The 14,440-nt window shown below is 31.4% G+C and overlaps 1 protein-coding gene across 1 annotated transcript; it reads right to left on the bottom strand.

Moving 5' to 3' along the window:
- Window positions 1-7,730: 7,730 nt before the first annotated feature.
- Window positions 7,731-12,353, bottom strand: LOC105229738 (uncharacterized). Its single transcript, XM_049454167.1, has 3 exons — window positions 12,110-12,353; window positions 10,731-10,851; window positions 7,731-7,975 (listed from the first exon to the last, which is right to left on the bottom strand). Exons 1-3 carry the CDS (start codon window positions 12,189-12,191, stop codon window positions 7,864-7,866), a joined length of 315 nt encoding a protein of 104 aa, XP_049310124.1. The 5' UTR covers window positions 12,192-12,353; the 3' UTR covers window positions 7,731-7,863.
- Window positions 12,354-14,440: the final 2,087 nt, after the last annotated feature.

The following is a 14,440-nucleotide window of genomic DNA, read 5'->3' on the forward strand; positions in this document are numbered from 1 at the left end:
TGCTCACCAAAGTGTTCTTGTTGAAACCAAATGTCGCCGAGATCACGAGCTTCAATCTCAGGCAACCGATGATTCCACCGGCCCACAAACCAAACCCTTGTTTTTTTCTGAATAAAATGTCAGCTCTTGAATCTCTTCAGGTTACTGTTTATCCCAAATGCTTCAATTCTGCTTGCTTACATACCCATTTAGCCAGAAAACTTCAGATCTGCTTTTCAAGAGCCCGTAGAGCGATGCACTTGGGAAGGTCCAGCGACTTCAGTTCTGTATTTTGTATCTATTATATTTGTAAAGAAAAGTGAGGTTAGTCTGTCCATACTAGAACTCGTCCAAGTTCTGTAAGACAATTAAATAATATTTGTAGTAGCTTAAATTACCTAACATCAATTTATAAATATCAATCTAAGCCATTATTAAAACCATTTAGATATACACATATAACCATACGCACATGTGAATAATTGGCGGTTATTGACTTCGACTTTGCGAATTTTTTTCAGTCGCAACAAGCAATTGGCAACGCCTCTTTTATAAGCATTTAATGAGAACACGGCATATTACATATAATAGCAACACTTTAGTGGCACAAAACATAACAATTGTTGCCAAGTTAATTAGGTTTAAAAGCGATTTTGCTAAACAAGCGGCCGTGGAAGATGAAGTGATTGAAAAAGTAGCTGAAACCCGTAATTAATGGACAAAATATAATACTATTCGGCAGCGGCGCAAAGCAACGAGCGCAAAGCAGATGCGCCCCGGAGGCAATTTGGTGGAAAAATTTACAAATTTCATAAACTGTTGCTGACAACAACTAGCGGTGGCAGCAGGTAGCCACTTTCTCTAACAATGCGAAGAAAAAAATGTGGCAGCTGTTGAACAGTGTAAGACAATGAAACCAGCACCAGTGGTAACTGCGTGTTCGTTTGCAAAATGTCTAATTAATTTTTGAGATAACTGTGAAGAGTAGTACGAAGACTAAAAATAAAAGTGAGTGTGGTGTGGATAATATTTACAGCTATTGAAGTTCATGCTAAAGATATATAAAATTGTATAAAAAAGGAAATTAAAAATATTTTTTGCAATAATTCATAGACAATTTGTATTTTACAAAATTTACAAACTTTTTTCATATATATTTTTTTTCAAAAAAATAATAAAATTAAATTTTATAGCAGCGATTGTAACCACAACTGTGCATATATGTATATATGCACACACATACATACATTTGTTCAATAGTATATGTAATATGTAAAATTTTCTTAAAAATGTATTTTTTTTTTAACTAAAGCAACATTTTTCAACCCAAAGTTGCCACCATATTGAAAAATACATATTAATTTATTTTAAAATTAATTTATTAAGAATATTTAGTTGACTTGCGCATAATTTATGAATAACATTATTAAATTGTTTTTGTAAAAATTTAAACTTAGTGTTGCCACAATTTTTGTTAAATTGTGGGAAGAATAATTTTTTTACTTATAAAATAATATAATAAGAAATTATAATTTTTGTTTTTAATTTAAGCAACTTTGTTCAAAATAGAGTTGCCACCATATGACAAAATAAATGTTTATTTATTTAAAAAATATTTACATAGTTAATTTAGAATAAGATAATTATTTCTATAAATTACATTTTTGGTAAAAATTTAAATTTAGAATTGCCATTTATAGGGTATAATATATAATATTTGAATAAAAATTTTGTGAAAATGTGGCGCCTACAATTTTTATTTTCTTAAATAATTGTTTTCTCAACTTAAGAAAGATTTTTCAAAATAGAGTTGCCACCGTATTGCCAGATAAATATTTATTTATTTAACAAAATATTTACATAATTAATTTAGAATAAGATAATTATTTCTATAAACTACATTTTTTATAAAAATTTAAAACATAAAGTTGCCATATATTTGGTATAATATATAACGTTTGAATAAAAATTTTGTGAAAATGTATTGCCTAAAATTTTTTTTCTTACAAAAAAAATATATTTTTTCTCAATTTAAGCATCATTATTAGATGGTAGAATTCCTACCGTATGCAAAATAAACCTTTTCGTATTTAAAAAATACTTGATTAAATTATAATAAGAAAATTATTGCTATAAATTACATTTTTGTAAAAGTTTAAAACATATGGTTGCCATATATAGATTATATTATTTGAGTAGTAATTTTTTTAAATTTTTTTTCTTAAAAATAGTTTTTTTCTCAATTCAAGCAACGTTTTCTAAGAATAGAGTTGCCACTATATTGGATAATAAAATATATTGTTAATTTAAAGAGTTGCGACCATATAGTATAATAAAATATTTAGGGAATTTTCGATTAATTTACTTATTGGAGTATTATTTATATAAATTAATTTTTTTTGTATTTAAAAAATGGCATTTATTGAGCATTATATTTAAATAATAATTTTGTTAAATTGCAGTGTTAAAAAATTTTATCTTAAAAAAAAAAAAAATCTTAAAAAATAAAAAAAAACACTTTTTATTTAATTAGAGCACCATGTTTTAAAATAGGGTTGCCACCATATTGTACATATAATAAAATATTTTGTTAATCTACGAATAACTAACGATTAGGAGAATTGTTGACATAAATTGTTTTTATCGTAAAAATATCCTTTAAAAACAAGGTTGCCATGTTTTGAGGATAATGTTTGAAGAAGAGTTTGTTTGTTAAATTGTCCGGTGTCTAGTGTAAGAAAAAGTACTTTCGAATTAAATTTAATATTTGATTAGTTGATAATTTTATAGTAAAAAGGTAAATAATACTTAAATAAAAATTTTAAATTTTTACATAGTTGCCAGATTGTTAAAAAATAAAAAAAATATTAAAAAAATTAATAGAAGAGTTCTCCATAACGCATTTTCCAAATAACAAATTCTAACGCTTTTTTGTTTAGAGTTGCCAGATGTTGAAAAACTTACCACGGAAAATATTACTAAAAATGTGTACAAAGCGACAGTTAAAAGTTATTTGGGTTAAGATTTATTATTAATAGAACTATTCAGTAGGAGTTGCCATCTGTTTAATAAAATAAAAGTAACAAAACTATTACAAAATATGTGGCAAGCCTGCGTACAAAACTATACATGAGGTGTTAAATTTAGATAGAATTCCAAAACCAACATTAACAGATTACTTCTATATATGTATACATATCTACTCCTTATTTTTATGGATTTAATACCCCATTTAGTTTTGAGGACAATCGGCAAATTTGCAAATTTTCTAAGCAAAAAATAATCATTTGAAGCTTCAAAATGAAAAATCAAAATCCTTTTAATTCAGTACTTTGCTGATCACAGCTCCATCAAACAAAAGACTGAAGCAACGAACTTGCTCGATCAAGCGAAGATCACATGTTGGAAGCGCAAATATTAAATAAAAAGTAAAAAAAAAAAATTTTTAAACCACAAATACTTTTCATTTATTTTCGCAATTTATTATTTAAAATTTTGTATGAAATTAAAATTTTCCACTTAATTAGAATTCGATGCGCCAAACAGTTCATTAACTCGCATGTTGCCACACACACTCACCTTCAACTGTCAACTGTCAGCGGCGTTGCACAAGTTCTGCACTCTTCATTTCAGCAATTAATTTTACTAATTGCGTGTTCCGCTTAGGCCGCAACATTAATTTTTATTGTCAATTCTCTTTCGCCGCTGCCATAAACACGCTTCCTCCTGATCCAGCACACGCCTTGTAACGCTGCTTGCGCATTTTCTGATTTTATATTTTATACGCTGCATGTGGTTTTTGTTTTTGTATTTATTTCAGTAACTTCTGTGTTGTCACTTCGTCTGTCATTTTATTGACGTCTATTAACACTCACTCCCAACTATTGCCAGCGGCAGCTACTAAACCACCAAGCCTTCCAACGGCTCCGATTGCCTACCTTAGCTTTTGTTATGGTTCGTGTCTTCCTGTTTTTTGCTGCCATTTTGTCACACTTCTGTGTCGCTTGGCTGTTGCGTTGTGTTTTTAAAAGCGCGTTGTCTACCAACCCGCTCATTTTTTTATACTACTCTCTGCTGACGTAGACACTTCCTCGCGTTTGCAGAAAGGTGTGAGACGCGCTTGTCTACTCATTATATTTCTAAACGGCCACACATTTCCTCTGTCACTTGTGTCTCTTACTGTCGTTGCTATTATTATTGTAAGTTTTTCATTTCCACTTTTATTATACAATCATTTTGTTATAGTTGTTGTTGTACCATTGGCCAATAACTTTTATTTTAACTAATTAAACCTCGCCTTAGAATTTTCATGTTGTTCATTATTTAGCTTTGCGGCGACAAAAGTACAATCGAACACGCCAACGGATTGAGATTACGAGCTCGCTGAGCGAAGCCAGCTGGCTTTGGCTGCGAGTTTGAATTGTATGCGTGCGATAAACTAAGTAAAAGAAAAGTGATTTGTGGCTGGTTTTATTCGAAGTTGGTTTATCGAGAGAGTCGCTCATATTTCTTTTTATGACAGTCCTAGAAAGTATGGGAGAGATTTATTAATAAATATGTGTATTGAGCAGGTGCTAGCTGTTGGCAGTTGGGCATCTCAAGAGAACAAATAGTGAAATATTGTTTTTTTAAATAGACTTTATCAACAGGTGAGGTTAGTTTATGTTAGATGGCTAATCAAAGATTACACGTGGCCTGCTATATGTAGTCCTTTGTCAAGCCATAGAAAATAAAATATCCACTGTTCGAGCTTATAAAATACCAAAACGCCAGATCATTCCCGCCAGTTTAGTGGAATGTCTGAAGCTAAGCGTTCCCCAGGTGTTTAAGTCATGACCTCACAAACGCGGGACAGTCCAGAAAGAAGTGTTGAGTTGTTTCCACCTCATCTTTTTCCAAATACCTTACGCAGATGGACGCCTTACTGATTGGAGGGAGAGGCTAGCTTTACCGAGGGCTTATCAACAGGACTCTTAAACTTATTATTCCGGGATGGATCCATTAAGCTTCATCTCTATTGGCCATAACCAATCGAGATTCCATAAAACTTGAAACGAGAGTCTTTAGAATATTACGATTATAGAATTGGAACTACAATCCTAGTACTTCGCATGTTCCATTACTCCCCAAACTTGTTATGATGGAACTCAGGCATGTCAAAAAAACTCCTTTTTATTGGCAGACCTTAGTTTTCTGCCTTATAATTAAAAAGGAAGATCTCACGTGTTGGCTTACTAAGAAATGAAAGAGAGTACCGCCGATGAGGCTTTCGCTCATTGATCCTCAAAATTTGTATGGGAGCATGCTTGTTTCAAAATGGGTTCGGGAACAAAATAACCTCACTTTCGATCATCTCTTGTTGGCTTACTTTATCGTAGAAGTGGAAAGCGAAGACCAAAAGAATTTGATTTAAGATTTTTCTTGCGGGTGAGGAAAAGAAAAAAACAGCGATAATATGTACCCCTTCCAAGTTAGCTCTTAAGCTCGCCCCTAAGAAAGAATCAGCCATTCAAAATCATTTTCGCAATACTTCATCGTGGCGTTCCATATTACTCACTAAAATACAATGTCTATCTTTCTCGGATAGCTTTTGTGTGACTTAGCAGTTTAGTTCTCGAAAATCCCTACTGGTCCATGTTTGTAGGTTTGTTTTTTTTAATTTCTGGTTCAATCTACCTTTAGACTTCTATTCTTATCTTCCCCTTTATGTTCGGTTTACTGCCAATAACTTTTCAGCTCCCTCATCTTTTTGTACTCAATAACCAGAAGATTGATTGGTATACCCCACATATTACTAGAGCTACTTGTCCCCACATTGTTCGATAAACTGAGGAGGCTCTTAGTGCTGCTAGACGATATACTCTACTTAGTACCTTGCATCGATAGTCAATTTTTAGCTTATCCGCCAACCTTCCCACCATATAGAGGGGTACCTGTGGTGGTTCACAAGAGCATTTTTTCTCTTGTTGTGTTGATCTTCGCCTGTAATATTGGGTAGTCAAAAAAGTCTTTTCGTACTTCTAATCAGACTTCAACTTATTTTTTTTTATTTTTATACTAATAAATAAACAAATATGTTCCATTTTATTCGATCAATTTTTGCCATTTTTCCGCTAGAGACAATATTCCATCAGTGCAAAACTTTCATCAGAGTAAATCGAAATTTCGAAATTTCCTGAACGGAAGGGAGCGAACTATTGTTGTGTTTCAAGAACTGATACAGCATCGTTAATTAACTATGTTATAAGAAGAGTAAGACCTCGAGACGACCTTCAGTAGAGGATATCGGCCGCAACCTCAAACTTTACTTAGAAAGAATGCTTACAAAGCTGCTCTTTCCTATTTTTAAAGTAAAGGCACTACCTTTTCTAACATGTTAGTTCTGTTTGAGATGCCATATCTCAGGTGGAAGACAATAGAATTTTGGAAGAATGAATCTCTGTAATGCTATTGAACGAATGATTCAAAAAGTTTGAGGTACAAAATCGGTATTGAAACCGAATATAACATAAATATGAAGGAAGATTTCGTTCAGATCTATATTGATCGATCGTTAAGTTGAATTCTACACAAAGTGGGTTCTAACGCTAGTTCTGACATAAAGAAGTGTAGTCTTCAGATAATTTCTAAAAGGTAGTCAGGTAAAATTTGTTCTGGCTTGTTAATAACTTCGTAAAAAACAGATTCTAAAATATTGACGATATGGAAATTAAGTTCATTATTTCATATACGAAAAAAGCCTTAGCTACATTATATCCATTTCCGAAACTACTTTGCCGATATTTCTGAAAGCACCATAAGATATGTAGATGGAAATTTAGAACTTTTTCTCTATTTAGAAAGAAGAAGAAGTTGCAGACTATGGTCGGGTAGAACATAAGCCAAATCCTTAACCTACAGTCTTCTTAACTCGCAAGCTTTTTCTTTGGTATTTGACCAGTTGATTTAATTTTGTAAGAAAATTGAAGAAAAAAGTGAAGTGGCCTCTTCATTCTCCCGTCTTATCTTGAAGCTCAACACTTTCTAATTTCTTAGAAACTTTACAGCAAACTGACAATTAGCTTATCAAAAATTTCATTAACGCATCCTTTTTCTCCTCATGAAATTTAAATTCCATTCATAATTTAAATGGCATGCCATAACTCACACCACTTTATAACTGTACTCAGACATAACCGTGTATAAATGTATGTGTGTGTGCCTCGCGCGCTGATAGTGAAAGTTCGCAACATCAAAACTTGATGCTGATTTCATACAATTGTTACTTCCATTATCGTTGCTGCTGCTGTTGTGGTTGTTGTTATTGTTTCTGCTGCTTTTATTGCTGCCGGAAGTTGCAGACCTACTTATGCCAAAAGTTTGTTATTCGTTTCACGAATTCCATAGTCGGGTATGAGTTGTTGTTGCATACTTTTTGATGTTGCACGACAGACAGCCAAAGTCAAACGGGTGTATGGGAGTGTGTGTGTGTGTGTCGAAGGTGTTTTCCGCGCAATTGTTGTTGCCGCTCTGCGCCCGCTTATCAGTGTGGCAGACAAGTCTGAGACGTTTAATTGTCGTTTTAATGCTTTTGTTTGTCTGCAACTTTAAAGTTAAAAACTTTTCAAGTCACCTTGGAGCAAGTGAATCACAAATACAACAACAACAACACGTCGAGGATAATTGCGATAGTGTGCGTTTTAGTTGCTGCGCGGTATTCTTATCAAGATGCGTACATACACATGGTTAAAATGCATAGAAACACTGCCAACAAATTTTCAAACGATTTATTTGCGATTATTTGGTTAAATATTCAAAAAGTATTTTATTTACAACTAAAAGTAGTTTAAAATATTTTATAATAATATGTATTAAATTTACTTAATGCTTAAAAACTGTTTAGTCTCAAGGTCCGATGAAGCTGAAGGTCTCATTGCAGCGTATCTCATAGCAATCGGGGAATGAGGTGAAATGCCGCGATAAACGCAGATCGAAAATGAATTCGCAGTAAGGAAAGCTGAAAAAATAGTGTTTTTTTTATGAAAGAACATAAAAAATTAAATTGGTTAATAAATTTTGGATTCAAAATAGTTTTAAAAGAATAATATTGAACAAAAATTTATCGATAAATTATCGATTATTACAAATACGGGTTTAAATTATACCTTTTGAAAGTAAAGTAGTGAAAAGCATTTTTTTGCCATATTTAGAAGAGTGGTTATCGATCGAGGAAGTTATCGAAAATAATCGATATTTAATTACCACAAAATAAACTACGTAATAATATAACTTTTAAGTAGGAGCAGACAAAATGTTTTTCGAATGTACATAAATAAAATAAATTTATCGAAATAAATTTTGCATTTAAAATAACTGTAAGAAATTAAATTAATATATTGATTGGTTATTAACGAAATAAATCCGCAAAAGCAAAGAAAAACAAAAGTAATTGAAAGGAATACAAACAGAATATTTTTTTTTTGATATATGCAAAATAGAGGTTATCGATAAAAAGCTATCGAAAATAATCGATAATAATTTAACACAAAATCTAACACATAATAATTAGGTAGGAGCAGATAAATAATTTTTTGATAAAGTTACATGTACAATTAATTAATTAAATTTATCGATAAATACTGCCAAAATAGTTTAAAAAAATTACATTGAAATATAATTAATAAAATAAATAAGTAAGGCAAAACAATAATAATTGAAACCAATATAGTCAAAAGTTTGTTTGCTAAATACCAAATAGAAATTATCGATAAAAAAGTAATCGAAAATTATCGATGCAAAGATTTACATATGTATATATTTAACATATTTTATATTAAGCAGAAGCTGACTAAATGTTTTTTTCTTTAGATAACATACATAAACAAATTAAATGCATACTTACATATGTACATCTACATATGTATATATTTTAGACATTAAACAGTTTCAAAGGAATGTAATTAATTAATGTTGAAGCGTTATTACAGAAGTAAATGCATAAAAACAGAAAAATTGATAACATTTGCGTAAAAAACCATAATTATTTATCGATAAATTATAGGAATCGAATTAGGAATTTAAATTATAGATTTTTGTTGAAAATAAATGACTAAAAAATATTTATCGATAAAAATTCATCGAAAATAATCGACGTTAAATTATCATAAAATAAATAATATTTTTAAACAAAACAAAAGAATGTAAATGCTATGATACAAAGTCATAGACACATTTCATGAAAATGTATTTTCTTTTTAAGTCGTAAGGAGGGTTTAAAATGCCTTCGCACCGTATAGCGATCGTCATCCTACGTGAGTGGTGTACCCACTAAAACACACCCCCCTTCTAATAATAATAATTGCATAATTACATTTTTATAAAGAATAAAAAAATATAAATAACAAGTAAGGAAGGGCTAAGCTCGGGTGTCACCGAACATTTTATACTCTCGCACGATACTCGTAAAGTGAATATCGAGATTTCAATATCCGTCATTTACATATTTTTTTATTTTGCTGTAAAATTAGTTAAAATTTAATTCTGAGAGATTTACCGATATTTTCGGTGAAAAATTAGGTTAGGTTAGGTTGGGCACTGAGTTCTTCGTGTTCGATATCAGGGACCTTGAAAAGTTATAGTCCGATCACAACAATTTTTCCACAAGGGATACCTCAGCTCACATACCGTATTTGAGTAAAGTTTTATTCCGCTATGATCATTGGTTTCTAATGTATATATTATACAGAGAAGGCATCAGATGGAATTCAAAATAGCGTTATATTGGAAGAAGGCGTGGTTGTGAACCGATTTCGCCCATATTTAGTATATGTCATCAAGGTGTTAAAAAAATATTATATACCGAATTTCATTGAAATCGGTTAAGTAGTTCCTGAGTTATGGTTTTTGGTCCATAAGTGGGCGACGCCACGCCCATTTTTAATTTTTAAAAAAAGCCTGGAGGCAGCTTCCTTCTGCCATTCCTTCCGTAAAATTTTGTGTTTCTGACGTTTTTTGTTAGTCGGTTAACGCACTTTTAGTGATTTTCAACATAACCTTTGTATGGGAGGTGGGCGTGGTTATTATCCGATTTCTTCCATTTTTGAACTATATATGGAAATGCCTGAAGGAAACGGCTCTATAGAGTTTGGTTGACATAGCTGTAGTAGTTTCCGAGATATGTACAAAAAACTTAGTAGGGGGCGGGGCCACGCCCACTTTTCCAAAAAAATTACTTCCAAATATGCTCCTCCCTAATGCGATCCTTTGTGCCAAATTTCACTTTAATATCTTCATTTATGGCTTAGTTATGACACTTTATAAGTTTTCGGTTTCCGCCATTTTGTGGGCGTGGCAGTGGACCGATTTTGCCCATCTTCGAACTTGACCTTCTTATGGAGCCAAGGAATACGTGTACCAAGTTTCATCATGATATCTCAATTTTTACTCAAGTTACAGCTTGCACAGACGGACGGACAGACGGACGGACGGACAGACAGACATCCGGATTTCACCTCTACTCGTCACCCTGATCACTTTGGTATATATAACCCTATATCTGACTCTTTTAGTTTTAGGACTTACAAACAACCGTTATGTGAACAAAACTATAATACTCTCTTTAGCAACTTTGTTGCGAGAGTATAATTAGCCTTTATAAAAAAAATTTAATGTTTAAAAATTTGATAGAAACACTAAATGATAAAAATCTAGACTCTATTAAAAAAAGTTCCCTACACACTTTTTATCTTCACACTCTCTTCTAGGCTACTTACACTGGTGGGAACCACAGCATGCAACGGTATGTACACAGTATGCCAATGGGACGTTTAAACTCGCCATCTGGCGTTTGTATGGAACCGGAATTGTGCTTCCGCCAGCACTGTGCACTCCAGCCTGTTAGTTATGATACAAAACATTAAATTATGTGTAAGTGCTATAAGTTCACAGTTACAGTTTGTAATATTCTCAAGCATAGCAGGGATTCGTTAAAATGCATTAAAGTTTTGAAAATTGGAGTTTTCAGAAAAATTCTAAAAAATCCAGTTTTCTAAATTTTAGTACATTTTAAGCACGACCCACTGTGCTTGAAAATATAAAAAAAATATTTATTTTTATGAATTTTTTAACTCTAAGTTAAAATTTTACCTTAACTTCACTTCTATAAATATTTTTTTTTATTTTAATGGATTTTTTTAAATTAAATTTCTGTATTCTATTTTTTAATAAACGAACTCCATATTTAATTTCATTTCAAGTACTTAATTTTTAATTAATTGAAATTTCTTCTGATATATAGTAATTATACATATTTAAAAAGGTTCCAAATATAAGATAATTTAAGGTTTACTTAATTTTTCTAAAAAATAGATTGAAAAAAATTTTATTTAATTTTTTTTTGTTAGTAATTGTTAAAAAGTCATGTCATTTTTAAGCCAAACAAAAATTAAATTAATTAGTTCTAATTTTATTTAATTTTTTTAATTAATTTAATTACATAACATTAAAATTATAATTTTTTAATTAAATTAATTAAATTTTCTTAATAATATTTTTTTTAATTTCAAAGTTAATTTAATTTAATTACAATCTTTTCTTTATATATATTAATTGATTAAAAAAAATTTATATAAAAAATTATATTATAATTGAAGTAATTTTAATTTTTGTTTAGGTTAAATAACAAAATTAATTTCATTTAAATTTTTTATTTTGATGAAAGTTATCTAATTTTACATGATAACATTTCAAAACATATATGTATGTACATAATTTAGAACTTGTTTTGTTTTGCCTAGAAATTAATTTTAAATTAAATTAATTTTTAATAAATTTTTAAACAATTAAATTAATACAAAAATTTAAATTTAGTTGGATTTTAGTTTTAATTTTAATTTTGCTTAATCCAACTAAATCAATGATCCAATTAATTCAACTATAATATATCAAAATTAAAATTATATTTTTTAATTATTTCGATTTCATTTAATTTTAGTTTAATCCAATTGAAATTGTATTATTTTAATTTTCTTTTAAGTTGTTATTTAATTTAAATTTTTTTTTTAATTTGTTTTTAATTTTTATATTTTATTGTGTTCCAATTTTCACATTTCTAAAAACTTTTTCGCATTTATTTAACTCCACCATTACCTACCCGCTTCTATAGCTTCCAAAAAAATGCATAAAATTAATATTATCACACCGAGTAAATACACACATGAACGTATTTTTCCCATAATTTCACGTTAAATTCGAATTTCGAAATAGGCAGAGAAACGAAAACATCTTTTGTTCGAAAAATTGAGAAATTTATTATTTTTATTGTAATTGCTGGCAACAAATTTAAAATATTTTTAAGCACACGCGTTTTCTCTCCGCTGTGACACACGGTTATAGCAAGACTAAATGAATACCCGACTGGTCTAACGGTCGCAAAATTTCACTAAAGTTAAGTCGTATGTAGCTCAAATCTTTGTTAATTTTTGGTTTCTTTACAAGTCGCACTTCAGTCGTAATTGTGTACAATTGATAAATTGGGCACTTCGTTTAGCATTAATGCAAGTCACAGCAGGTCATGAGGCCGAGGGTTGAAGATGTACATATAACATTTATATGGTAGGTATGTTATGTGATCTCAGTATCATATGATCATTAAGCGCACATTGGCGCTATTGATAGCAGTATACTTGACACCTTTATCTGATTATTTCATTGCTTTGTTGGTCAATTTAGAATATTATAAAGAATTTATATAAACACTCACTGGGAACTCATGTGAGGTTGTTTACTCTAGTGAAAACTAATTTAAGACGACATATTTGTTTATGAAGTTTTCAAGATAAACAAAGATTTTGCAATTGTTTGTTGAAAAGTTCGACTATTTTCAACAATTTTGACGGACTTTCTTAGGAATCATATTCCTTTGAAAAGTTTATTCCCATTTAATCAGGTCATTAGGTAGCACTTGGGCTTGGCGAGGGTTTCGCCTTCTCACTTTAGCTTGCTTTCAAACGGAAGTTCTTTGGCTACCCAGAGGATACTTGATCTAAGATTGGAAGTCATGAGGTGCTTGAGCCATATCTAAAAGAATATTTTCTGGCCACTCCCAAGTGAATGGCGCTCAGTGAACATTCCTCACTTGCGTGAACCCTCGCTATTTTTTTCGCTCGATAAGCAGGAGTTTGATGGATAAAATATATTTGCTTTAACCATGAATGAAGATTTTAAGGAATCCACCGGCAGAGCTTTCAACATCTACACGGCTGATCAATGGCGGATAGCGTGGATGCTGGGATCTATTCCTACATCTACATCTACATCTACATCTACATCTACATCTCAGTATACTCTTTGGCTTCCTAAATACAGCGGTATCTCTCAGACAGAAGTCTTTGGGGTTAGGAAAGCTGCTGTGATTTCTAATAACGCAGGAAGCGACATTCCGTACATCAATATATGCGTCGTTAAACAAACGGCAATTAAAGCACTAGTCTTACCTCGCATTGTGTCAGAGAATGTCCTTAGAAGCAGAAAGCCGGTAGATATAGTAAATGCTGGAAAGCGGCTGCATATATACTGTGTTGTAGCCTGATTGCCAAAAGTGACATCCGCTTGGCTACCGAATCCATACAAGAATACTTACTAAAAATGATGTACGATGCAATTTCCAAAAGAACTGACGGACGGATCAGGGTGAGATTAAATACCTTAAGGATCTGCACGACCGCCAAGATAATGTGTAAGAGAACAGAACTAACCGCAGAGTGGTCTAGTCACAAGACATGAAAAAAGTGCAGAAAAGTAGGCATGAGAGAGACTATCTAGGATTCTTGCAAGTGACTGGATGGAGTATCAGAATTAGACATCAATCCTCTATTCAATTTCGAAATAAGCTTTGACGACCTGCACGACTAAATCTCGATCTGGCATTAAAAAGAACCTGTAGGCCTATGTATGGCGTGACAGTCAGCCACCATAACCTATCCCAAGGTAAGATGAATACAGAACCATCGAACCTTAGACCATTATTAAAAAAAAAAAATATTTTATCTATTGGAACAAGTTCTTTATATTTAATAGATATTAGGAACAGTAAGAATAAAGTCAATTGTGAGTCCAGATAAAACAGAATGGAAGAATTTTCATTTTAAAAGAGATCTGTGATTATGCTAAGTTAGGTAAAAATACTACTTCATATCGGAAAAATAAGTGAACCCACTGGGAGAAGAAATATGTACGAATCCACTAGGCTCCATTTGTTACTTGATGAGTTTTTTTTGCCTCGTTCCTATATAGAAAGAAAGGAGAGGAAAGGAATTGCGAAGTGTTCTTGACTTCGGTAGATAGTTCCGAATGCCTCTTGTTTACCCAGATTAGCCATGTAGATATGTATATCCACGGATAGACGTAGTAAGGAAGGTGGCGAGTTTATGTTCTGACTGAGCTCTTTCATGTAATTGAGATCCGATTCTCTAAACCCACCCTC

This window comes from Bactrocera dorsalis, chromosome 4 (assembly GCF_023373825.1).
Source record: "Bactrocera dorsalis isolate Fly_Bdor chromosome 4, ASM2337382v1, whole genome shotgun sequence".
Lineage (NCBI taxonomy): Eukaryota > Metazoa > Arthropoda > Insecta > Diptera > Tephritidae > Bactrocera > Bactrocera dorsalis.

Excerpts from the sequence above, each read along its gene's own strand:
- LOC105229738 (XM_049454167.1), bottom strand. The coding sequence starts at position 12,191 with ATGGGAAAAATACGTTCATGTGTGTATTTACTCGGTGTGATAATATTA. Across the intron at positions 10,852-12,109 it reads TTTGGAAGCTATAGAAGCGG|GCTGGAGTGCACAGTGCTGG; the intron begins GTAGGTAATGGT and ends CATAACTAACAG. Across the intron at positions 7,976-10,730 it reads ATGCTGTGGTTCCCACCAGT|CTTTCCTTACTGCGAATTCA; the intron begins GTAAGTAGCCTA and ends CTATTTTTTCAG.